This window comes from Cyclopterus lumpus, chromosome 15, assembly GCF_009769545.1.
Source record: "Cyclopterus lumpus isolate fCycLum1 chromosome 15, fCycLum1.pri, whole genome shotgun sequence".
Lineage (NCBI taxonomy): Eukaryota > Metazoa > Chordata > Actinopteri > Perciformes > Cyclopteridae > Cyclopterus > Cyclopterus lumpus.
The window spans coordinates 20,141,794-20,167,359 of NC_046980.1; the positions used below are offsets into that span (position 1 = coordinate 20,141,794).

Genomic DNA, 25,566 nt, shown 5'->3' on the forward strand with positions numbered 1-25,566 from the left:
GCACAGATGTCGGTTAGCTACTTGTTAGCCCGTTGCAGTGTTTGGGGGGGGAGACAGCTGCAGGAGTAATGCAACATGACTCTAAAGTTTCCTTGTTTAACTTTTTGTCTTAGCTAGCTTGCTAATGTTAGCCACTAGTATGCCTACATTTACTTCTTCACTGTAAAGACGCGACTTTTCGAGGGCTGCATGCGACCCCTAGGGCTAATGTTAAGCTAATTTCTGATGGTCATCAAATTGGCTTGCTGCTTGTTTTTTTTTTTAAATATACAATATGTGTGGGTGTGGAGGCTTTATAGTTGCTGGAAGGCACCTTTGATTGTACTTTTTTAAATTATTAAAGCTAGGGTTGGTATTCTTGAGAAACTAGCAAGAGTATGCTAGATCAAACCAAAAACAGCCATAAAAATTAAAGTTAGTTTCAAAAGGTGCTAAATCTAGCACGAAAGTCGCCTAGTCGGCAACACAGATCATTATTAATTTAATAAGTAACGTAAACAACAAACATGGCTATTGTTAGTTCTCATAGTAGAAAAATATGTTTTGATGTTTAAACACTTTGGCTTTTATTTTTGTAGTGTGAGGCCTATCGGTTATGATAGCATTGTAGTTAATTGCTGATATCTGGGTACGCTCCAACATCACAAAAAAAATACGTCCGACAGGCCAACAAGACTGAGCAGTCAGACGATCATAAAGAATCCTCCAGTTGAGCAAAACTTCGAAAAATGAAGGCCAACAGGAAAAGTTACACCCCAAACTGCAGGAAGCTACACGCCTGTCCCAGGACGTACATGTGTGCTTATTCAATGCTTGGAGATGCATTGCTTCTTTTTTTTCAGCTGGGTCTTGAATCTGTTTTGCCCAACAAGATTACAGTGCAACAATAATATAGCTTTGACAAACAAAAGAGAGTGCAGTGTATTGGATTTGCTATGTTAGCAGGATTTAAGTCGCTGAAAGTTGATTGTCGTTCTCTATTTACATTACATTAATAGAGACCGGCAAAAGCCTTTTGTCTAAAGGTAGGAACAACAGTTCATCAATCTAAAAGAGCGAAGGTTTGCTCTGGCAAATCAGCAGTGACATAGTGTGTACTTCTACAAAACTGGATTGCACAACATGTGGTCCCTTTAATCAGCAGTCTCCCCTCCGACCCCTAGGCTGATCACAGGATCAACTTTCATTCCTGTGTCTTTCTCCTAATATACTGCATGATTTTTCCACACAGGACTGCTCATAATCTCACGATTTTCTCCCTTCAGTTGCATTGTTGCACAACCCAATTTGACTCTAGTAAAGTGTAGTACAGTCGGTTGCTGTTTTGTTTTGTTTTTTGTCATACTTGCATGCCAAAGCTCAACTTTTGGCTCAGAAGGGGATTTTCTTTTAAAACAAACAAAATCACTTTGTTCCATTTGTACCTCCTTTTCTATGTGAATACTTTTCATGACCTGTTGAGCCTATATGCAAACCGAAATATCCCCCCTCTTTTATCCATCTGTCCATCCAGGGCCTTCTGCTGGTGAAAACCGAGCGCACCCACCTCGGGGAGAAGGTCCTGCGTGATGCGGTTCAGGTCCACAGCACCTCTCACGAGGCGTGGAGTGGCCTTGGAGAGGCCCTGCAGTCACGGGGCTCAAGCCAGGCCTCCGACTGCTTCCTGACAGCCCTGGAACTGGAGGCCTCCTGCCCCATCCGGCCCTTCACCATCATCCCCAGAGAACTTTGAGGGGGCCTCTGCAATTTTGAGTGGGCCTCTGCAATTTACTTTTGGAAGGAGGCCTGTTTCACTTTCTTGCCAAGAGCTTGATAACAAGATTGATGTATGTCTATTGAAAATGAAGACAGAGCCAGGAGATGGTTAGCTTAGCACAAATTAAACCAACAACAAAGTGATAAGTAAACTTAATTAGGTTTCACTAGTCAGATATTTTGTCACCCTTGGACCAGAGCCAGGCTAGCTGTTTCTCCCTGTTTCCATTCTATATGCTAGGCTAAGCTAGCTAACGACAGGGTGTAGCTTTATATCTAACTAGCAGATATGAACGTGGTATCAATTAAGCGTCCAGCAAGAATGCTAAAGTATTCCCTTAAATCGTCTCAATGACATCCGTTTTTTCAACCTATCAAATATGAAGCCAATCGCCCCCAACATATGAGTACCGCTACGTCCTTTATAAGTTGTCAGCTGAAAACAAATGCTGATTTTTGTCTTACAAAAACAATGACGTTAATATAGGATATCAATGTCGTTCATGTAGAAAAACGGCATTCTGATTTTGTTCTGCAACGGAGCAGAGCAGTAATAATAATGTTATAATGTACGCTCTGTGACAGTGTACATCTCTTATGGAGTTATGGATTCGGAAGTCATAGCTCTTTTGCAATTAGTGACAAATGAGTAACATTTCTTTTAATAATCTGACTCGATGGGTGTTAATTTAATGGTCCATAAACAGCAAAGGTGTGCCGGTTACATCTTTAGATAGAATGTATTGTTGTTGTGTTATGTGTGGAGATGTCGATCCATACATTATGTACAGGCTGTCAGCAAAACTCCACTTCATCTTTATCTGAGCGTTTTGATGTATTTTTAATGATCACGTTAATTGACGCAGCTTTGATGTACACAGAAACACCCACCATCCTCAAATGAGAGATCATCCATTTCCGAGCAGGGACAATCACGTATCATTCCTTATGTCGTTATTATGTGTGTGTTTCCATGCAGTGTGTCTTCGTGCATGCAGGTTTGTTTTCAAACCGCCCCTCTGGGGTGTTATCAGTCACTGTTCTGTTTGTTCTATCTGTCTGTACGGTACAGTAGGCCACGCATAACGCGTGTGCTGTTTTTTGTTGTTGTTGTTCTTTTTCTTTTTACTCATCTGCTCTTGATGCTCTCCATTATAAACAACAACGGCTTTTAAAAATCACTGCTGGATGCCGCGTCTTCACCTGCCTTGTCACTTGTGACTAATGGACATCACTTCCGAGTGCCTAACCACAACCACGTTAATGTGAGCAGTGGGACCGAGCTGCCGGCTTATGTAACACTGCCAGTACAGTTTTCCTCCTCCTCCTCCTCTCTCTCTCTCTCTCTCTCTCTCTCTCTCCCTTCCTCCCTCCCTCCCTCTCTCCCTCTCTCTCTCTCTCTCTCCTCCTCCTCTACCACTCTGTGTCTCTCGCTCTCCGCCGGCTTGCCTGATGTGATGTGATGTGGCTTGGTTGCCTAGCAGCCATCCCCTTGTTTGAGTAACTGGGGAAGCAGAGAGATATCTGGTCTGCTGAACAACACACACACACTTGGCGCACGCACACACACACACACACACACACACACACACACATACACACACACACACACACACACACACACACACACACAGCAAGAGGCAGATAATGCACCCGTTGTGTGGTTTTACAGGCTTGACAGTGTCTGTTTGATATCTGCTGTTACCATGTGAGGTATGAGCCAGCTATAATCAATGTCTCAGGATGGTGTAAATTGATCTGTGTTATGGGAAGAGTCACTGCCTTTGGTCACATCAAACACCTCCTCCCCCCCGTTCTTAACCGTTTCCCTCCATGCAGTGCTACAAGCACAAATCCCTGCCATCTTTGTCTTGTCTTGAAACTTCCGCACTCCCATCGCATGAAAATACTTTGATTTCCACACGGGAATTTATCGATCACTGCACCTATTCTCTGCCGCCTGGAAAGATGATCTATTTTTACTTGTTCCCTCCTCGCTCGCCGGTTCTCCCTTGTTCCGTCCTCTCCTCATTAGCGCTGTGTGTGACACCTACACAGGGGCTTCGGGAGATGAATGATCTAATCCCTGTGGGTAAAGAGTGAAATATTACATGGTGTGCTTGCACACGCACAAAAACACACACGCTGACAATGAGAGGCACCATGAGCACATTGTGTATGCTTATATACACGCACACACATGTGCTATGGTCTTGACAGCTCTGGTTAAAGGATACAGATTAACGGAGGCAGTTCTATTCACTTGGCCGAGTGTCACCACACACACAAATGTACAGTATGTACATATACACCTGGGATCAATGATCAGATCTTATTGTGTATGTGCGTCTGCGTCATCGTGATGTCAGAGCACCCAGGCATGTCGCTCTGGTTACGCCTGAGCATCACAAGACTGTGTGTGTGTGTGTGTGTGTGTGGTGGACTAACTGGTATCAAGTGTTCAGGTACACTCGCTGTACATTTATGGTTGCCTTGTAGGGCGCGTAACAGCCTCAGTTGAACCGAACCCCGCAGAGTTCACCCCCCCCCCCCCCCCCCCCCCCCCCCCCCCCCCCCCCCCCCCCCCCCCCCCCCCCCCCCCCCCCCCCCCCCCCCCCCCCCCCCCTTGATGCGGTTCATTTTAAAACCTGCATTCTCTTTTCTGACCAGCAGGGGACAACTCCTCTGGTTGCAAAAAGAAGTCAGATTCAATGGAAGTCTGTTGATTTATTCCATCAGTAAACATTGTAAACATGAGTTTATGATCTCAATCTCTAGTTTGAATTCTTCAATATAGCATGATGTTCATTTAGTCAAATAGACTATTTATTATACATCACTCCTCCACATTCCATATATGGTCACTTCCGTTTATCGGTTACAAAAAAATAACATGGCGAAGGCCTGTCTGGAACCGGTGTAGCAAGAAAGCTTGCTTTCATGCAAGCCTCTTAATAAAAATGTAACAACTTTCCTTTGACCCTTGTCACAGCGGAGGAAAGCACATCTACCAGCTCGAGGCAACTGTTGAGTTGTACGAGCAGCAAACTTTGTCACCAATAATCAAACAACATTTCCAAAACCAATGGATTGGTTCAATTTAGGAACCGGACCTTTAGGGGTGAACTTGCCCACAGACACACAACCTCCATACTGAGCATCGTGACACATTGGAGAGATCAATGATGAACAAATAACTGACAATCAAAGGTGGTAGCCACATTGAGAGTGTGTGTGAGTGTGTGTGTGGGGAGGGGGGGGGGGGGGGGGCTTGGTATTCAGGTCACGGTTGTGTGTGTGCATGGATACCAATCCTGCAGGGCCATATGGAGGGCACGGGCCCTGTGGTGTCGGTGCAGGGCGCCAACAAGGAAACCATAAACCATCATTGTTATGTCCAAAGAAGGCCAGGGAGTCATGGATGGGTGAAGGGTGTGATGTAGGTTATGAGGATCAGATGTGGTTCCATAATGTCATTGATAAAATGACTGAAATGTTTTCACATACAAGGAATTTGTCCTAGCGGGTGGTGCGACATTGGACAATAACATTGAACAATCGACAACAATCAACACAGTGCAAGAATTGAAACATTACATTTACAGTAGAATATCAAATATAAAATAAAGTGCCCAGACAAACATAACAGTACTTTAAACAGTGTAAGTAAGTTTAAAGCACAAGTGTATTTAAAATGAAGAATTAAGGGCTGTGCAGGGGAGTGACCGGTAGGAAATTGTCCTGGGGATGACAGTCAGCCAGTGGGGGACCCGGGCTCTGTTTATGAGCCCGACTGCCGACGAGAAGAAGCTGTGGCGTGAGGTCTTGGTCCTGATGGAACGCAGCCTCCTGCCAGATGGAAGGGACACGAACAATTTGCGTCCAGAGTTAAATATGAAGAGTAAATAGCGTATATTCTCAGAAATACATTGGAAAACAAAGCGTTTTCCAAATGTTTATGGATACAACATTTCATCTACCTTAATCAATACAGGCTGTAATACAATGTATCATAAAAATATCCTGCCAAGGGACTTCGTGTTCACTAAATAGGAAGTTACAGCCAGTTAGCTTAGCTTAGCCTAACAGAAACGACGAGGCAGCTATCCTGTCTCTCTCCAAAGGAAACAAGATCTGCCTACCAGTACTCCAAAAGCTTACTCACATAACCCTCCACGAAACCAACACTTGTTGGTTTAACACATCAGTTTTTGTACTGATTAAACAAACCGATTTATAACATTAGGGAGCTTAAGGTATTACCTTTGGCCAGCGACTAGCTGTTACCTTGTTTTCGAGTCTTAACGCTAAGCTATAAAATTAGGGCAAAAGGTCACGTTTTCAAACACACGATGTAGGCATTTGCTTTGCAAGTCACATGCATCTCTGTGACAGCCTATTATTGAATTATTCTCACATTTTTTTGGACTTGCTCCGATGCTGGTCAGGCGCCATGCCAGATAACACCGCGGTAAATGGCAGCTTGGCCCGCAGTGCGTTCTCTCCCATCAATCACTCCAGCCTCCCCACCTGATCGGCCTCCAGCTCTCTTGGTCTACTTCCACACACACACACACACACACACTGCAGCGGTGCCAGCACTGCTTAAACAATGGCACCCTTGTTCGTTAACAGTCGCCCATTGCAGCTGATTAAACTTTTAAGATGCCATTTAATGGAAGCGTAACGTCGCTTCGATGCGTCCATCAGCAGCCTGAGGGGGTAAAAGGATACCTAGTCACCCTCCCGATGTGTCACTCTGCCCGCTAAATTCCTCAGCTGCCTATTCATCGCCCTCAGTGTGGCATGTGGTGATGAGAGTGAATATGACCTCAACTTAAGAGGGGCAGAGGGAGCAGCACCTCTGAACCTTTGTTTGACCCTCTCTCTGCTGCCAGGAGTCTCTCAAGGTGCTCGAGTAATAAAGCGAGGGAGGAACAGGGCACAGCCTGCAACACTGGGAGGCCATTTTAGTTCAGCCCAATGTCAGTGGCAGACAATGGATTCTCTGTTTGCTTGTTTGTTTGGCGACCTTTAGCTAGGACTCAGCAACTAATAATAATGGCATTTATCCTACACCAGTATTGGATTATGGGTGTTCTTGTTGTTCAACATCACATTATTTAGGAAATTCCAGCTGTCTGCCTTCATCATTGCTCTGTGAGCAGGGTCACATTTTCTCAGCATGTTTCCCCCGAGTTAGCTGTTAATTTGACGTCCTCTCGACTCGCCACTGAGTAGCAGGGTCACCTCCTGTTGTAAGCTGCCAGAAACACAGGTTTACTTCAGACCCCACTGATGTGCAACACGCTGCTTCCTGAATGCCAACCGGATCTCATTAAGCCATGCCCCCGGAAAACCAAAGTTGATATTTGGGGGCTGCCAGTGCAACACCATATGTTCTTGTGAACGATGTAATTCCACTGAGCCAGCATCTCAAATCGCACTTAAACCGCCTTCTCCCCACAGGAAACACTACCACAGATGAAGGGATATTGTGTGTGTGTGTGTGTGTGTGGTAGGCTTTGTGCATTGCCATCCTGATCCTTTCTCCGCAGAGGGATGATCCACTTTCATCTTGGGGCGACTGTGGCTCAGTGGTGAGCAGGTTCATCCTTCAATCAGAGGATCGGCGGTTCGATCCACGTCGATGTGTCCTTGGGCAAGGCAATTAACCCCAAAGCTGTGCCACCTTAGCCCCTCCCATCAGTGTATGAATGGGTGATGAAGTAGTGTTAAAGCGCGTTGAGTGGTCGGATGACTAGAAAAGCGCTATACAAGGACAGGTCCATTTACTTTTAAATATCAAAAAGCAAGTAGTAGCTTTGTAGTATTAGCCCATAGATGTGTGTGTACAGTATGTGCGCACGTGTTATTGTTTGCAAGTGCGTTTAAAAAAAAGCAAAAGGTATCACATATGCATTCATCGCATTGTGCGGCTGCGTCCGTATTCTTCTGAAGCCGATGTGTGTATGTGGGGGGGGGGGGGGGGGGTCTTGATTGACAGCGAAAGGGCGGGTGCCTAGCCGTGCCTGTGACTGAGGCAGGCTGTAGCAGACGGAGGGTGTTAAGTCGTCAGTATGAGGCATATGTCAGAGATCAGTGCTGGACCATGGAGACCACTGCAAAGAGAATGGAGGACGAGAGAGACAGAGATTACTGGGGGCTTGGTAGCTTGACCACAGGCAGAATGGCTGCTCATCACAAACGCACACGCGCACATTCCCATCACCCTAATTGCGTCTCCCTCACAAGTAAGTAGAAACGCATGCCCGGCCCCTCTAGACTGCATGCAAAGGTGTTGATAAGATTGTCTTCCTTTCCGGGTGGAAGTGTGCTGCTCCTTTGTCTCCATGACAGGTTGAATAAGAGCCCGGCTCTTGAACTTCCTCAAGCTCTTAAGTGTCAGCTCTTAAGGGAAAAAGAGGGGTGGGATTAGAGCCGGGCCAAGTAGATGTGCCTGCGATAACATCCGTGCAGTTCAAACAAAAGCAGTGCTGAAGTCGATACGAGGAGCGAATGTTTTATGCAAATGTTCACCCTGCTGAAATGCCCTTGAGCAAGGGATGAGAACAAGCACCCGGTGGAAGAACATTAAGCGTTGACTCGCCTTTTAGCACTTTTTTGGTCTCCACCAATGCCGAATCTGTCTCTCAAAAGAGTTGCCAACGTTCAGTGTCTGTCGTTTGGTGCGTTCGTTGGTTAGCGTACTCGGTGTTGAATCAAAAACAAGCTGCATACATGAAACAAAGGCTGATAAGAGCAGTGTGACTAAACAAAAACCTTAGTTGCAAGCGGTAAAACCAAAACAGTGAGCTGAAGGACACTGGAGTCTGTAGATTTTATCACACCTTTCACATTACAGTCATTTGATCCATTGTTAATATAAGAAATGTGCATCAGCAGGGCCATGGCGGGAGGCCGGCCCACCAGGCGGGAGGCCGGCCCACCAGGCAGGAGGCATCAGACACAGCCAGGTCCAATGGACCCTACGAGACGTGAAGTCACAAAGACTCCGGGGAGGAAGCAGAGTTAGTAAGGTGCAATGGAGAGTGATTATTGATGATTATTCATTATTCAGCCTCTAAAATCAAAACACGAAAATAAAGCTTAAGAAATTGGGCTTTATCTATCATTGTACACATTATCCTTAGATCTGATAACAGAATCTGGGTGGGCAGAACGGATGAATATTAATCCACTCCCCTAGCAGCTGTCCAATTGGCTGCTCACAGGCGCGAGTCTATGAGTATTAAGCAGTGCTGACAAAATGCATGCATGCTCAGGAAAAAAATTATAATTTCTCTGAGTCAATACGTGATAAACATTGCACAGGATCACACCAGCAATTTTTTGCACCCATCCCCTGTTGCACTGTAATCTACACCGCTGCTGAATGGTGATTCCTATCGCCACTGCTCTCTTGTGTCCCGACATTACTGGCCGCGTTTGTTTGTAAGAAAAAGAAAGAGTAGGTAGTGATAAGAATAGCTGTTTTATTGTGTGCCACTGCCTTGGCCCATAATGCTGAATGTGTTATCTGAGGATGCAACATGCCACACTAAGCTATGTGCATGTGACGCATGGCTGAGCAGCATTCCTCCTCCTGAGTGCATCGCAGGGCAGAGATAGTAGAAAGGCAAAGCAGCCGGACTGCCGACGGAGATGGGAGTGGAGAGATGAAGGGAGGGAGCAGTACCAGGAACATGTAGTTAAGTGGAATTAAGTACCCTTTGTTGCAGATAAGATCATTCTGCTTCCCTGGCCGGTGTCTCTAAAGTGATTTGAGCACAATGAATGTGGTTTATTATGTTGTTGGCAGACCACAAAATCCCTCGCTGACATGCAGATAGACATTGGTCCAAGTAATAAGAGACTGGGATATTAAAAACAAGATAGGGTCACCGTGTGTGTGCTCTGCTATTTGGGCTGACAGGATCAAGGCCCCGTGGGAATTGAAGTCCATAGAGAATGGAAGAAGAGGCTAAATGACGGGTCTATGGCCTCCGTGTTCAGGCGGTGGCCCAACTTCCCAAACATGGTATTTTCTTCACTCAATGTTGTAAAAGAAATATTCAATCCAATATAAAGTAGGCTATTATATATATAAGTACAGTACATATCTGAGTTTTTTTTTCTTTGATGCATTCTGTTCTGTAATTAATAGTGTAACGTTCCAATTTATTTACAGGATCTAATAAAATCATAACTTATCTTTTTAAACTTCCACAAAATCTTTAATCCTTAAAATCATTAATGAATTCAATCGAAACATTACTGTATTCACATTTTTACTCGCTCATCAAGAATTTTGCGGCCATAATGCAGCTGAGAGGTTATAAAACTGTTTAAAAAGTATACATTAATTGTCTTAAACTAGTGACATACAGTCACTAACTAGCCCTGCTACTAGTAATGTAGCGTTGGACATGGTGTGCATCTACAGAGGACGTGTAGCTAAATGTAAAGTACCGGACTCACGGAGTGCACATGGTGGATTTGAAGCAGGAAGTGATGCCTTTTCCTGGTCTGGTCTGTGGATTATAGTGGCATGGAGCAAGTCCCTCCTTCTAGAGAAGATGGGAGATATTATTGATTAACAGAGTGAAGGATGGATTTTGTGATCAAGCCTCAATATGCTGTAAACCCAGTTTAGCAGGTGATCATTAGTATGTGAGCACATAGGGTGTGTTTTGTAGTGTTTATTTCTTCAATTTGCTTTTTTTTAAACAAGAATATCTTTATATATTTAGCAGTAGCATAGAGCAAGTAGTTTGGTTATTGAACAGAGCTTTGGTAAACAAACAAGTTAAAACCAAGTTGATAAAACATAAGAAGACAAACTAAGCATGCAATAGACCTGTCGCACCACGGTGAAGTTGTTGGGTTTGTTTTATTTTGTTGGGTCTTTTTGTCTTGTCATTTCCTGTTTTATTTTGAAATAGTAACTCTCCTCTCGTTTCAGGTTCCATGCCCTTCCTCATGTGTCACCTGTCTGATTGTCTTCCCTGATTCCTGATTGTGTCCACCTGTGTCTCCATTCCCTCATGTGTACTTATACGCAGCGTCTCCCCTTGTCCTGTGCCAGTGAGTTTGTTTCTGTCCTTGTGGCCGTGCGGTCCCTCTAGCCCAGCCATAGTTTCTAAGCCTTGAATACCAAGCCATCGCGTTCTGTTCCATTGGATTCCTCCGAGAGAGTGATTTTGATTTCGGAAGTTTTGTGTCATAGATTTAGTTTAATTGTTGAAGTTTTCATAGTCTTTTGTTTCCTCCGTGAGTGATTTTGGTTTTGGTAATCTTTCGTAGTGCCTCCAGTTTTTAAGGAGTGTTTTTGTTTTCCTCCAAGAGTGGAGTGATCTTTTGTTTTGATAATCTTTTATAGCCATGCTTCTTCTTTGTTTATTGGAAGAAGTGTGTTCTAGATTAATTTGATAGCTTATATTTATTTCTCTGCCTGGGAGAGTCAGTCTTACTAATAAAGACTAATATACCTGGAAAACCCTGCATCTGTGTCCTGTGTTCTGCCTGGGCGTGACAAGACCTGCCTCAACCTCAATGTTGTAGAGTCGTAATAGGTTATTTTGGTTTGCACATGTACATAAAGGAAGTCTTATGTTTTAAATTATTACATAAATAAAGTTATGATAATTAATAGGGAATATTTTGAAGAATGTATTATAAAGCATAAATTATTGATAACTGTATGATGTGTGAGAATGAATGGTAGTTTATGGCTTAGAGATGTTAGATAAAATGGAAGTGGGGTGGGAACCCGTGACGTTACTTTATTCTGAAGGCAAGATAAGGTTTTATTCTGAAGGGGAACTTCTCCGTCTTGACCTGAAGTGTGGCGTTTGACCCCGTCATCTTTGAAGATGACCTTAAGCCAACCAAAGTGATGCTTCGTTTAGAACCAGCGAATTACTAATTTGAGGTGTTAAAGGCTTGACTGGCAACTAAATAAAAGGAGTTGTAATGGGGTTGAACGTTCTCTTTTTCTTTTTCTTTTCGGCTTAAACAAACTAGACAGCAATTAATGCACACGGAGGAGTTTTTGGAGAGAGTGTGTTAGACTGTGGACGTTTTGTTTCATCCGGCCCCACGATCGTGAACGTAAATTGTCTAACTTTTGCCATTAAATAGTGTTGACTTTGACCCATCAAATCCTGAATTTCCTTGAGCCAGAGACGTCCAGTAGCAAGAATCTTTTCAATGTGTAGCAGACAAAGCTTGGCATGCAATACCTTCTTGTATTTTTAGCCGTTGAGCATAAGTAGCTAGCTTGGTTCTCCTTCAGCATTATCTTCATTGAAAACCTCCGTTAGCAGTAGCTTTTAGCGAGTAGCTAATTTATTGAACAGATGTTTGGTGTTGCCGCGGGTTAAACAGTGGATTTTAGTCAACTTAACTAGCTTGACGTGATATAGCTCACCCTCAATATGTTGCAGGCCAAGGCTAGCATGTAAATATTAGCAAATGTGATTTCCTCCCTTTGGTCAGGTAAGAAACCTGGAGAGGAAATGCTTTCTTCTGTATTTTTGCAGTAAATAGTTTTCCCCATCTATTTGTTTTCTCAACATTATCTTTATTGAAAATGTCAGTCGCTTGTAACAATTAGCTTGTTTTTTTAGTTTCAGTAACCCAGTTCCTGTGACTTAACTGAACACAGTTAACCTCTGTGCACTCTTGGTAATTTAGTGAAGGACAAACGGTGAGCAGAATGTCTTGATTTTACTTAGCTAACCTTTGAAGTACCTTTTGAGGAACAAGGTGTTGCTTTTCCAGAATAGAACATGGACCTTAATAAAATATATATTAATGCAAGGACTGTTGTACTATTGAGAGCATGTTATTTTTGTCTTGCGTAACTTATATTTTCCTGGGTGAGGCCAAAGACCGTTTTTCTGCCTCGGACGGACAATAAAGGTAATGCTATGAGGAGTCCAATCAGATCAAACCCGATGACGTTAGCATTTTAATCACCTACTACATTGTGACCTCTGACATTTTTAAAGCCGAATGAGAGTTACATTCTTTCACCTTTGGACCTCACATAAACCTATTATTTCACTGATACCCAAGTCATGTGAAAGACGCACTGACAACACACACCTTTGACATATGAATCATCTTTACAGGCTTCGGCAATCTGATTTGTGTTTAAGGGTTGGTCTCTGTCAAAACATCTCCCTCGCTCTCTCTCCTGACCTTTCACTTCTCCTTTCCTCTAACACAAACTGGTCATCACCAGCAGCGTGCCACGTAGAAACAGCATCACCTCCTTCTACCCTCCTGCTCAGACGGTGTCACTGTCCCTGAACACAGCACCAGCCTTTCATTTTCAGCTGCTCTTTGATTCTGACAGAGGGAGGCAGGAAGATGTCTTTTCCCTCTCCTCTGCTCCTCGGAGGGATGGCTGCTACATGCCATTTGATCCTGGTCGGCAGTTTCCCTCGATCCTTGCCAAACTGGCCTGTCGGGCCTCGGTGCGCTTGCCTAATGGTCCCAGAGGTGCTGATGCAGGTGTATTTCACGGGATAGTAAATGTGTGTGTGTGTGTGTGTGTTGGAGCCAAAGCACCTGGCCTACTTTCCCAAAGTGGCACGCAGCACGTTAGAAACGTTCTCCTGTGCGGCGGCAGAGCGGAGGTAACTGGCACATGCTGTGAATGTAAAAAAAAAACCTTGAAAACTTTGACCCGTTTTTTGACTGGTAACATTGCAATACAGTCCACCTCAAATCAACTGCATTTTTTTGTCTTTTCTTTCAATAACATTAGGCAATCAATCCAATAATTGGTTGAGAAAAATACACACTTTACGGTGGTGGTATAGAGGAAAGGTCAGGGCATCACCAAAGTCTTTAGGATGTATCCTCTGGGGACCATGGGGGCCTGCTCTAAAGTTTTGTGGCAATCCATCCAATAGTTGTTGAGCTATGTCTGGACCAAAGGGATGGGCTGAACAACAGTTTCTATCGTGTTGCAAATAGAAACGCCCAAATAGCAGGTGTTTAGATAAGCAAGTTTTCACGCAGTATACTTAAAGGTTAAATCCCTTTGTGCTAAAGCAACAGAGAGGAGGGCATTTATTCATATACAAATATCTGGGATAATGACTAATTCAAACAGGCTAAGAGGCAAGGCTCAAATCTGAAATGATTTTCGTTTCCTGTCTCTGGGTGGACCGAGGTTTACCGGTTCAAGCCTTGGGTTCAATTTCCACTTTACTTTGATCTGCTAACGTCTGCCCTCCCACACCAGGTCAGCTGTTCAAATGATCTGGGCTTTCGGTTGACTTCGCTACGGGATTTGTGTAGGTGCTTAACCTTTGACAATAAACTTGTCTTAGAGTTGCTGTGACACCACTAACAGCAGAAAAACTGCTCCCAACTCCGCAGTAATAATACCCCCGGGATTTCATAGCGCCTTTCCTTCCCTGTTAACACTCAGCAGCTGCCAGCACGACTCAAATATCCATCAGCTACCAGCATGGACACATGACCGAGGCTGCAATGCTGCAATATGAACCAAAGCTGACTGGTCAGCTAGTGCAGTGCCATAGCGGACCTCCGAAAGGGACAAATTATACAATTGGACAGTCGGCGGGATCGGTTTTCTTTGTCCCTTTCAATTCAATTCAACTCAGTTTATTTTGTATAGCCCAAATTCACAAATTACAAAATTTGCCTCAGAGGGCTTTACAATCTGTACACATACAACATCCCTGTCCCAGGACCTCACAACGGATCAGGAACAACTCCAAAAAAACCTGAAAAAACTATTTCACAGGGAAAAAAGGGAAGAACCCTTCAGGAGAGCAACAGAGGAGGATCCCTCTCCCGGGATGGACAGGAGCAATAGATGTCATGTGTACAGAAAGAACAGCGTTACAGAGTTACAACACATTCAATGAACATGACAGAAATGTATGAATGATGAGTAGGCATGGACCACGATCCAGACCTCCACAATCCATGAAACAGAAGGAGGAAGAGAGGAGAGCGGAAGGGGGGGGCATCAGCAGGACCATGGCAGGGGCCAGGGCCACGGAGGCAGGAGGCAGGAGGCCGGCCCACCAGGCAGGAGGCATCGCGAAGGAGGCAGGACCAATAAGGCCAGGCCTTTGAGGCAGGAGGCATCGCGAAGGAGGCAGGACCAATAAGGCCAGGCCTTTGAGGCAGGAGATATAGAGAAGGAGGCAGGGCCATTGGGAAGGAGGCCAGGTCCAGGCCAGGGCCTGGATGCAGGAAGCAGGGGCAAGGGGTCAGGACCCAGGACCAGCTTCAGACATAGGCAGGTCCAATGGACCCTATGAGGCGAGAAGGCACAAAGACTCCGGAGAAGAAGTAGAGTTAGTAATGTGCAATGAAGAGACGTAAAGGAGTCGCATTCAGGGTCGCAGCTTGTAACTAAAACCTATTGAAAGTGTATTTCATGTATAATGAAGCCATGGTGTTATGCCCACTGACTTAACGCCGCCCTCTTCCTAGAAGAAGCCTATCTGTTTCAGGCCTGGAGCATCTCCACCTGAGAGACATCACTCAATCAGTGGCCTGGATATATATACTCTCAGATCCAGTGCTCCCTCTCTCTCTTTTCCTCCGAGCTGCAAACGGTTGGACCTGCTGTGTTATGGTGTCTGAGTGCAGGCTACCATATGCATCATTTTGAGGGAAGCTGTATAGGGGTTCTCTGCCATTTTTGTTGTTTCTGTTTTCTCCTGTTTTGTGGGAGCTCAGTATTGTTTTTCTTTTTGCTACGGTAGGCTAGTTTGACCTTATGTTCTAGTTAGTGTGGGGTTTTTGGTTTATTGTGTTTTATAGTTTTACCTTTGTTAATCCATAAACTGTCAATAAATCCTACTTAAGTATTTCACACGACTTATTGTTTTCCTCTTTTGTTCAACCCCTGCCAAGGCTGTCTCTTGTATGTTACGCCCTGTGTACCTCAAAGCACCATAGATAGGCCGTAACACATGGAAAGACTGAACTGTCCAAATAACTAGCCTTGGTGACAAGATACTTACGGGAGGAAAGCTGATCCGCTGCACGCTCGACCGAAACATCACATGCCTGCAAGAAGAGGAGAGAAGTGAGAGACCAAGGGTAGGAGGTGTAAGGGGTGCCGTCAAAAGAAAAGAGAGAACAGTGAGAGAAGAAAAGAATAAGGTCATGCATGATCAGAGGCAGAGAAAATGAGCAAGCAGGTTGGTGATTGCTTCTCCATCTTTGTTCTGCAGGCACATGAGGGGGAAGTAGAAATAGTTAAGGGGGGATTCAGCGATCAAGTGATGATGCATGGGTTGTTGGCTCTGCTGTGATCTGAGAGTTAAAGAGAGGCTGTTTGTCGAGTGCTTACTTGCAGGGAATCTTCTCCACCGGCTTCGCTGTCACATCGTAGTCGCATGGTGAAGTGTTTATATGCTGGGACAAGGAATAAAGGTAGAGGTGTTTAAATAGCTATGACATTATCAGCGTGAGTTTGTTTGTGTTTTGTTTTTGTTCTTGTCTGCTGTGTTACACCACCAACCAGCTGGCTTGTGTTTCCAACAAGTCTTTTGGTTTCATTTAGTTCGCTGCACGTGAAGACAAAAATCTGTGATGCTGTGTCGATAAGTAAAAACACCCAAAGCTAAGGATCAAAGTGCATCAAGGTGGTGTAGAGGGCTATGAGTTAAGAGCACTGCGATAGTCACTTGTACGATGCCGGATGCCTCCTTTTTTGGGCAAGTTATGGCACCAGCTACAAGTGAGAACAACATACAAAGGGAGCAAATGTTTTGCAGTTTATTACATTAATGTTTTTGACTTTATTGGATTTTGCCATCCTGTATGTTAGTTTAGAGGAATACTTCAGTGATAGAAAGAACGGAACAAAAGAAAATGGTGATTGTTGTTGGTTGCAATGGTAAAAACACAGGTAAGTGTGGCACGCTGTTGCAGCTCACCAGAAAGAGAGCAGAAGCTCCGAAGGCGGAGGACGCTAGTTAGCTAGGTAGCTTATCCTTCTGGAAAGCGGCGGGAAGTGAGGCTGTTTGGCTCGTTTAAAACGGTGTAGCATTACAGCACGGTGGTGATTTGCAAGCAAGCTAACTCACCAGCTGTCCTGTAGTTGGCGAGGTAGCGTTCTTATTTCGCCATGCAGTGGTTAGAGCAGACAGCGCTGTGTCACTCCCCGATGCTACGGAGAAGGGCAAGCTACCTAGCTAACTAGCGATTTAGTCGTTACTGCAAAACCTCAAACCACTGTTTAATTTCTATGGAAGTTTATATTAGTCTCCTTGTTCTTTATCTGTGCTGGCTCAGTGCTACATTACCACCAAACCCCTCAAGTTTAATTCCTAAAAGGATCAGTGAAGGTCATATCTGAACCCCACCGTGTCCCTGATGCCGAGGGTGACGATGTTGGGCCTCGCGGATGTGATGGACACCTGGGTGTAGTTTGGTAGAAGGTGAGAGAAGTTTAGGAAAAGTGTTAACACATGGCCTCGCGCTTGGATAAACACACTGTATTGCAAAAATTCAGTTTTAGCAACTGGATATTACCAGGCCATATCGAAAAATGATAATTAGTTTTGAACCTCAGAGTTCATGTTCTCTCGGGCTGTAAACGCATTTATTTCTGCTGTAGAGTTGGGCATTTTAACATGTTTGTCTAAGGCCTCAAGTGGCCATCAGAGGTACTGCGGTTTTTGGCACGAGAGAAACTCAAACGTTGAGCTTGCAGATTTCTCTCCTTCCCAGTCAATGGAATAGGTTTTTTTTAAATTGCATTACAATACAACAATTATTTTCAATCATAAGATAAATAAATGAAATTTAATTGGGTCTAGTATGCATTATTACCACAAATGCACTGCGAGGCACTGTCGTATAAGTGTTTGCTGTCGTATAAGTGTTTGAATTGATTTCTAGGCAGACAACGCACTTTGGACACAGACAAGGGATAGTGCAATGCAATAAAAGACCTTAACTGAAGGTCTACTACGCACACATACACACACACACACACACACACACACACACACACACACACACACGTATCAAATGTTTACCAGTTCAGCTTGTCCTCATTAGGCACACAGAGTTGTGAGGGCCTTACCTTATCTGTTCTTAACCTTTAGAGGTGGCTTTGTTTTTTCCTGGTGGCCCCATGCACCGTACTCATTGTCACTCGCTATCTTCTCCACCGAAAACCCAGTAACACCTGACCACCATTAGGAATGCGACTGTTACCATAGCAGCAACTATCGATACATTTTTCAACAAGCTGGCCTGGTGAAGAGCTAAATTTAGACTCGCCGACCACTTTGACTGAGAGTAAGACACAATGGCCGGCCAACACCAGGGTGCTGCACTTAGTTTAGTTAGTACTCCATTAGCATCATGGAGGGGATACTGTGCTAGTGATTAGAATAGGAAGATCATACGTTAACATGACAGTGCAAATTGGAATAAATGTCAATTCTACCAAATATCAGGCGCTGGTGTCCGAACTAGCACCACCGATAAAGTCAGAAGTCCGGTTACGAAAGCACATTTATTCGTCTCGTCCTGTAACCGGTGTAGCATTAAAGCATGGTGGAATTAGCGACCAGCCGCCCCCTAGTTGGCTAGTAGAGTATGTCCACCATGCTGTAATGCTACACTGGTTACAGAACATGAGCCGAGCAGCGGGCTGGTGGCCAGCGGGTCACCTACAGTGTGTGTGTGCAGTATTTGGAACACTGGAGGATTTTAAGTGTGATACTTACCCCAAGAAACCCATTCAAACCAACCCTCTACTTTGTGTGTGAAGTATCATACTTCTTGTGACTTACCTAGGCTGGAGTGTGATGCACAAGCCCTCTCTCTCTCACACACACACAGTCTCTTAATAGAGCAAAACTAAAGATCTTGAAGTATAAAATATCTCAACATTCAGCCTGGTTGCTAGGCTACATGGAACACATGGTTGGAATGAGCCAAGAATTCATGTTTTCAAGGCTCGTTAAGGAACTTGATAATTACTTTGATAACATTTAGTACAAAAAATGAAAGGAAAAGAAAAATCAAATCAAGGGTACTTAAGTAAACTACCACTTTGCATCATAGTCCGTTTTGGTGTACAAGCTGTTACTTAAGTGCATTTTGTAATGCCAGAAAAGTTTCAATGTGCATCCACAGGGACCGCTGAACATGCATGACAGCAAGCCACAAACAACTGCAGCCCTTAATATTCCCAACGGTCAGACAGAAACGTCACAACTTTAGAAAACAAAAAGTTTCTAGTTTAAACATTACAAGTGGAAGTCCCAACCCGCTGCATAGGATCAATGGCACAAACTAAAAGCAGCTAGCATAGAATTCACACAAGAGGCAGCGCTGAGGTCCACAATAGAGCTTTATTTTGTCATTCATCAAAATAACAAACTTAGTATCTCTGCAAGCTACTGTAACAAACTCAATAATCAGAATTTAACAAAAATAATAAACTAAAACAGGTACCTCTATTTACACCATGGTTTCTGATGTACGCTCAATCACCTGCACCTTGTGATTGGGGGCAAATGCCAAGTAAGACATGAGGCAGACAAGCTTCTACATGGCGCTACGCTAACAGTAGCAGACAACACATGGCCTATGCAGTCAGTAAGGGACCTGGACAGTACAAGGCTAATGCAATGTTGAGCACCATTGTGTTCACTTCAAACTAGAAGCCTTTGATCCCACTCAGTGTTTTTATTTTAATGACAATACAGATTTGATGAGCTTATCTGAACATTAAGAGGCATTGGCTGATGCTCCTCAGTGCTTTTGGAAATTAACAGGGGACAATTTAAAAATCGGTAAACATTTCATATGTATTCTAAGCAACAAGAAAGAAAAAAAAGATCCTATCAAAAACGGAGCATCCTGTCCTCAATACAAAAATGGGAATTATTACAGGGTATACAAACTCAAGGATCCATAACTGAGAAAACAAGACAATTTTCAAAACCGGGTAGATTGTAATTTTTATTGGAAAACAAAAATATACAACTTGGAATGGATTATTTGAGGCATGACCAGAGGTCATTAAAAAAAAAAAAAAGTTAAAGTGAGTAAACATTAAAAAGCATGATAAGATTAGTCGTTTTCTGGTATATAGAACAGCAGATTACAAAAAGAGTTTGTACGAGTACCTAGGAGATACACCCGTGTCATTCTTTGCAGTAGTGCAATGCTGAGAGATTTCCATATATATATATATATATATATATATATATATATAATATATATATATATATATATATATATATATATATATAATATATATATATATATATATACTTTGTCCATAGTCCATGCAGAGTTTAAACTCCTCTACATTGTTTCCATGCCAACAGTGTTGCCAAGTGACAACCAGGTGACAGGTTTCCAATGTCGCCATGCGTGGAGGGGCCCCGAGCACACAAGACGGGAAGATTCGAAGTTCTCCAGCTCCCAGGGGCTTCCACAGGCATCTGGTTGTATGACCATTCCGTCACTCCAAAACACCATGACAGCAAAAGAAAAGGACATGGGACAAGAGCCTATGCAGTTTACATGCAGTTCCTTTGGACAGCAGAGGGGCAGGGACGAAGGGGGCTATTAAGATTTTACAGATAAATTACACAAAGAAAAAAAGGCAAATTATTTATATACGAAATCTGTACAAGGCCATCACTTCGCCGTCATCATTTGTACGAACTCTGCAGGGGCGAGAAAAGAATATGTTGCGACTCAGTATCAGAAGATTGACCCCAACCAACTCAAAATATGGAGCAATCACATATCAACTAACCTTCATAGTTGACCTGTCCATCTCCGTCAATGTCTGCTTCTCGGATCATTTCGTCTACTTCTTCATCAGTCAGCTTCTCTCCGAGGTTTGTCATCACATGGCGCAGCTCAGCAGCACTGATGTATCCATTGCCATCCTAAAACCAACAGTAAACACATTTTAAAAACAGCTGTGACTTTTGCATTGATGTGCATGTGAGTGCAACAGCATTTACCTTGTCAAAGACACGGAATGCTTCTCTGATCTCCTCCTCACTGTCTGTGTCCTTCATCTTCCTGGCCATCATGGTTAGGAACTCTGGAAAGTCTATCGTTCCATTTCCTGTAGACAAAAATAAAACATTGATGAGGATTTCCATCTATACCATCAACTGTGTTGTGGTTAGCAAGTTGTGATGTTTAGGTTCTCACCATCAGCATCCACTTCATTGATCATGTCTTGCAGCTCTGCTTCTGTGGGGTTCTGGCCCAAAGAGCGCATGACTGTGCCCAGCTCTTTGGTGGTGATGGTGCCATCTCCATCTTTGTCAAAGAGCGAAAATGCCTCCTTGAACTCTAAAAAAAAGAAGAGGGGCTTCTTCAGTTAGGGAGCGGTGTTGCACCTATAGCTAGATATACAGACTGGCATAATGGCTGTGGCATTATAAAAACCTAGCAAAAGTCTTGAATCTATGGCAACAATCAGATTTAAAAAGCCAGGTAAATGCTGTTGGCCCAAATTGCATAACAAACTTGTCTTTTCCTTAAGTCTACAAATCACATTGACCCAAACCCTGAATTGGCTCAAGACTCAAAAGGCCATTGCATCACTTTTGTTTCGGTTATAAACTAGTTACAGCATGCTGACGGGCCCTTCTGTTTTTAGTTCCAACTGCAGTCATTTCTGGCTAAACAAGGGCAGCGACTGAGATCAGGTTACATCCTCAAATGGAAAAAGAAAAAGAAAAAAGCAGCAAATGACATCCTGTGTGGTTTGGTGGAGCCGTGACCATGACACTCATCAAGAGTGATGTGCCAATGTGCAATGTGTAGAGTGCGTCTACACAATGTGTCATGCAGCAGCTCATCACCATCATAAATCTACAACCTGCCCCATCAATTGGAGGGTCAAACATAAAGGACAACACCCTTTTTGTTATGAAAAAGGCCGGCTGTCTGCAGCAACTGTAGGAAATGCCGGGGTGGAGGTTCCTAAATCATCCGATACGGGCCATGAAAATGCCACATCACTGCAGTCGCACACTGTGCTTTAGATACTATACATTTCCCAAGTCAGCAGAACATGATAGGGCATGCTCATGTCATGCTGTTCATACAAACTGGCAATCTAAAAACTGGCACACCTCAGCAAAACAGCAAGCAACTAAAAGTGGAGGCCATGTAATACAGCAAGAGAATTATCAGCACATTGTGAAACCTGAGATCTAAGCAGATTTAAGTGAACGGAAGCTGGAATATATAATCAGGTAACCCGCTACAACTGTGCCACATTTTATACATGCACTGCATACATTACAGCAAGTGTCCCCGAGTGCATACTGGCTGTAATGCCCTGACGCACACTCCTGCATGATTTAGATTACAGCATCTAGGTCTCATCTTATATCAGTTCCAAATATCCATTGTTCCTGGATCATTCCATCTAATAACACACAGAGGGCAAAGGACGCAGTGTGTAAAAGGTGACTGCCAACACCTCACCAGAATATACAGTCCTCCCAGATTAAATCATTATATTACATGGCAACCATGGAAGTGCAAAGTTTTCCATGAGGGAGTCCTTCTGCACTCCAACAAGCAAGAGCCCTTTCATTCATTCCCGTTTTAAGACCAGTAGGCGGCCCTGCCTTAAAAGGAAAAAATATATAAATCCACTGCAGGGAATGCAAACATCCATAAAGAAGGTCACTCTGCGGAATATGAGGAAAGATGCAGCGATGTCTTACCAGCAATCTGCTCTTCTGTAAGCTGATCAGCCTGTAAAATACAAGAGGTGAAGAGTTAGCGTATCCATCGCAGAACAACCTTGTCTCAAAGTTAGGGCCGCCCCATTCATTTCTAAATGTTGCAGGCACATCCTTCTACGCTGTAAATTATTCGGGAGTTTACAGTAGCCGTCGGCAAATGTAACACCACGACTAACCTAACAGGAAAGAGGCAATTGTGTCGGTGAGCAAACACGCTCGTTAATTTAGGAGACCGGAAAAAAAAGAAAGAAAGTATGTTCGATGACGCCAACTTAACCACCGACAATGGACGACATACAATTCGGCGGTAAATGTTAGCTAGGAAGCGCCAACGTTAGCTAGCTACCCTATATCGGCTCCGAGTTACAGACCTGCACATTTTAAGCAAAAATACTGACGAATTCTGCAGTAGTCACAAGTAAGGCATCGGTTGGCAAAGCGTCACTTTAACGGCACCTAGTGTTTTATCATTAAGATGGATACAGATTTGACATCGCGGGGACAACTGTTCGGCCACCAATCACAATTTAGCGACGCCAACATTCACGTTGAAAAGAACACGGATAGACTGTTATATAATAAACACTGCAAAAGGTAAAACAAAACAGTGCTGCATTGTTTCAAGTGTGACTTGCTCTACCGGTTTTAACACAGGTTGTATCGTACTAACGCTGTGTATTTATGCAGACCAACGCGTCATTAGCTAACGTTAGCTTTTTCTAACAAGCTAGCATTACCTAGCCACTAGCAAGCTGTCATTTATTCTGCCAGCACTGCGGTAACTTGGTTCACATGGATTCAGTTCAGGCACTGGTGGCGTTACGTTTGTATTAACATTGACTTCGCACATAAAAACAACTACTACGGGACTTTTGACTAAGTCAAGACTGGACTAAAACACATTATTTTTTCTTACCATTTCGATGTAGATGCAGCGGCTGGTTCAGAGAAAATCCGTAACAAACCAAAGCCAACACAAAGACTACACAGACTGATCTCTATGAACACAGTGAGGAAGAGGCAACTGGACTCGCCTTTAACGGCGATCATAAACTCCTCCTCTTTTCAATATCACTCCGCCAACTTCCCCTTTCCTCAGTTATCAAATTAATCAAAAACGCTTTTGAATTAATTATTAGCTGCGCAAGTAAATCAAGAAACGCCTGCAACGCCGATTTGGTACTGCTGCGAATGTTTTAATGTCGATATAAAAATGTGTACGATGTATTACTGGGGGTCTACATAGCGGAGTATGAATACTTTCTGCTACTCTGTGATGGGGTACAAGACGTAGCTAAAAGAAATCGCGCTCTCTGATTGGTGTGTTTGTACCTGCAATGCGTCACTCCCATGGTCTGCGCTGCCGCTGCATCTTGTCGGTAGACATCCCAGTCAGTGCCACAGGCGTCGCAGACATGCTTGTTGCACTGTGTATACATATGGCATCATCTTTAGGGAGCTAGTAAGCTAGTTTTGATAAGTTATTAGCTACAAGGAGCATAGTTAGTTACTTGTCACTGCTATATTACTGATCCAGTTTGTGCATTTGCTGTTGCTGCAGTTTTCTAATTTTTGACAACATTACTTGTTTTTTTCATTAGCATATTTATTGTTTTTTTTTTCCTTCTTCAAATTGCTGTGACAAGGTTACCACGGACTGTTGGAGAGTTCAGTGTGGCGCTGGACTTTCCTTCCAAGTCCTCGTCACTTTGAATGTGCATAATATGATGCAGTGTCATGGCCATAGTGCTTGAATGTAATAGTTTGTAATAAGTAGCAGCCTGTGAATATGTTGTCTTGTGCGCAACGCCCCGTCGAAGATGTGTGACTGGAGCGGGCGTTGCTGTCAGGTGATAATGGACTCTCGGGTCGAATTGTACTGCTGCTGCTGTGGATGGGAGTATCTGATGGTCTGATTGCTTATGCCTGACCGATCTCCCAGTGACCAACTGTCTCTGGCCCAATCCCATGGGAGATGCCAAGAAGGAGGAGGAGGTGGAGGAAGAGGGCGGACAAGGATGCGCAAAGAGAAGGACTTGAAGAAACACTCAAGAGAATGCACTACAATCTCTGTGTGTCCCCCATTTTCCTCCCAAATTCCACTGCCTCCCTTATTATTATTATTATTATTATTAGACGCGGATGTCACGCTGTTAAGTAGAGAGCCGGGATTGTGAGAAGCGCAACATCTTATGCGTAGATGTAAGAAACGAGGATCCAAAGTGGATCCCACTTCCATCTGGGATCTGGGCTGTTTGCAGCGGTAACGCTGCCTGTGCCATGTGATTTGCTGAGCAGCTTTAGAATCAGCCAGGCCCCCGGCCTAATCTGAAGCACATTGGATTCTTTTCATTTAAATCTGTTTTTTCTGCAACAGGGTTTTTGTCTCTGCGTAGATTACGTAACGCCAAAAGGTGGCGACACAAAGGCCTGTCACAAGTAACCCGATAAGCTGGAGCATGTGTCAACGACAGGCATGTTGACGTGTTTATTCGCCTTTTTGCCTCCCTGAAAGTACTTGGCAAACCCTTGTACAACGTAGTCACGTGAGCACTTAACTGCATTTCTTCTGGTATTTTAAATGTTTTGGACATTATCATAGAACCTCCGGGGCGAACTGCTCCAATAAAACAGGTTGTTGAGAGACAATGGTGTTGGGCCAGAAATAATCCGAAATCACATTACCCTTTTGCTTCCGCCCTCCACCCAATTTGCACAGTCAGCTGTTTGGTTGGTTGATGACATGCCCTTTAGCGGTCGTCAGGTCTCGTAGGACCTGCTCCAGGTCAAAGGTGATTTTAAGTTGGAGGTTAATACGGATAGGGAATATTGGAGCCCAGGAGACGTGACTTAATGATCCATAAAAACCTGAAACGAAACCTCATGACGTGAGACTCAATGTGGAGCACAGTACAGTATGTGTTACTGTGTTTGTTTGTTATTTGCATTATTGATGTTAGGTGTTGTGTTAACTAATTATTTTTTTAAATAATTTTTTATTCAGATTAAAACATGTATGCATGCAGATGCACGCCACGCT

General features: G+C 43.8%; 2 protein-coding genes across 3 annotated transcripts in view; one reads left to right on the plus strand and one right to left on the minus strand.

The window, feature by feature from the left end:
- ttc7a (tetratricopeptide repeat domain 7A) overlaps positions 1-2,936 on the plus strand; it is a 41,325-nt gene extending 38,389 nt beyond the window's left edge. For both annotated transcript variants that reach the window (XM_034552113.1, XM_034552114.1), the window contains one exon: positions 1,514-2,936. In XM_034552113.1, coding sequence (XP_034408004.1) covers positions 1,514-1,732 — 219 coding nt within the window. In that variant the 3' untranslated portion in view covers positions 1,733-2,936. The remainder of the gene's footprint in view (positions 1-1,513) is intronic.
- A 17,349-nt stretch (positions 2,937-20,285) lies between these two features.
- calm2a (calmodulin 2a (phosphorylase kinase, delta)) lies at positions 20,286-23,562 on the minus strand. Its single transcript, XM_034551971.1, has 6 exons — positions 23,443-23,562; positions 22,506-22,536; positions 20,971-21,114; positions 20,775-20,881; positions 20,561-20,696; positions 20,286-20,468 (listed from the first exon to the last, which is right to left on the minus strand). Exons 1-6 carry the CDS (start codon positions 23,443-23,445, stop codon positions 20,440-20,442), a joined length of 450 nt encoding a protein of 149 aa, XP_034407862.1. The 5' UTR covers positions 23,446-23,562; the 3' UTR covers positions 20,286-20,439.
- Between the last annotated feature and the right edge of the window lie 2,004 nt (positions 23,563-25,566).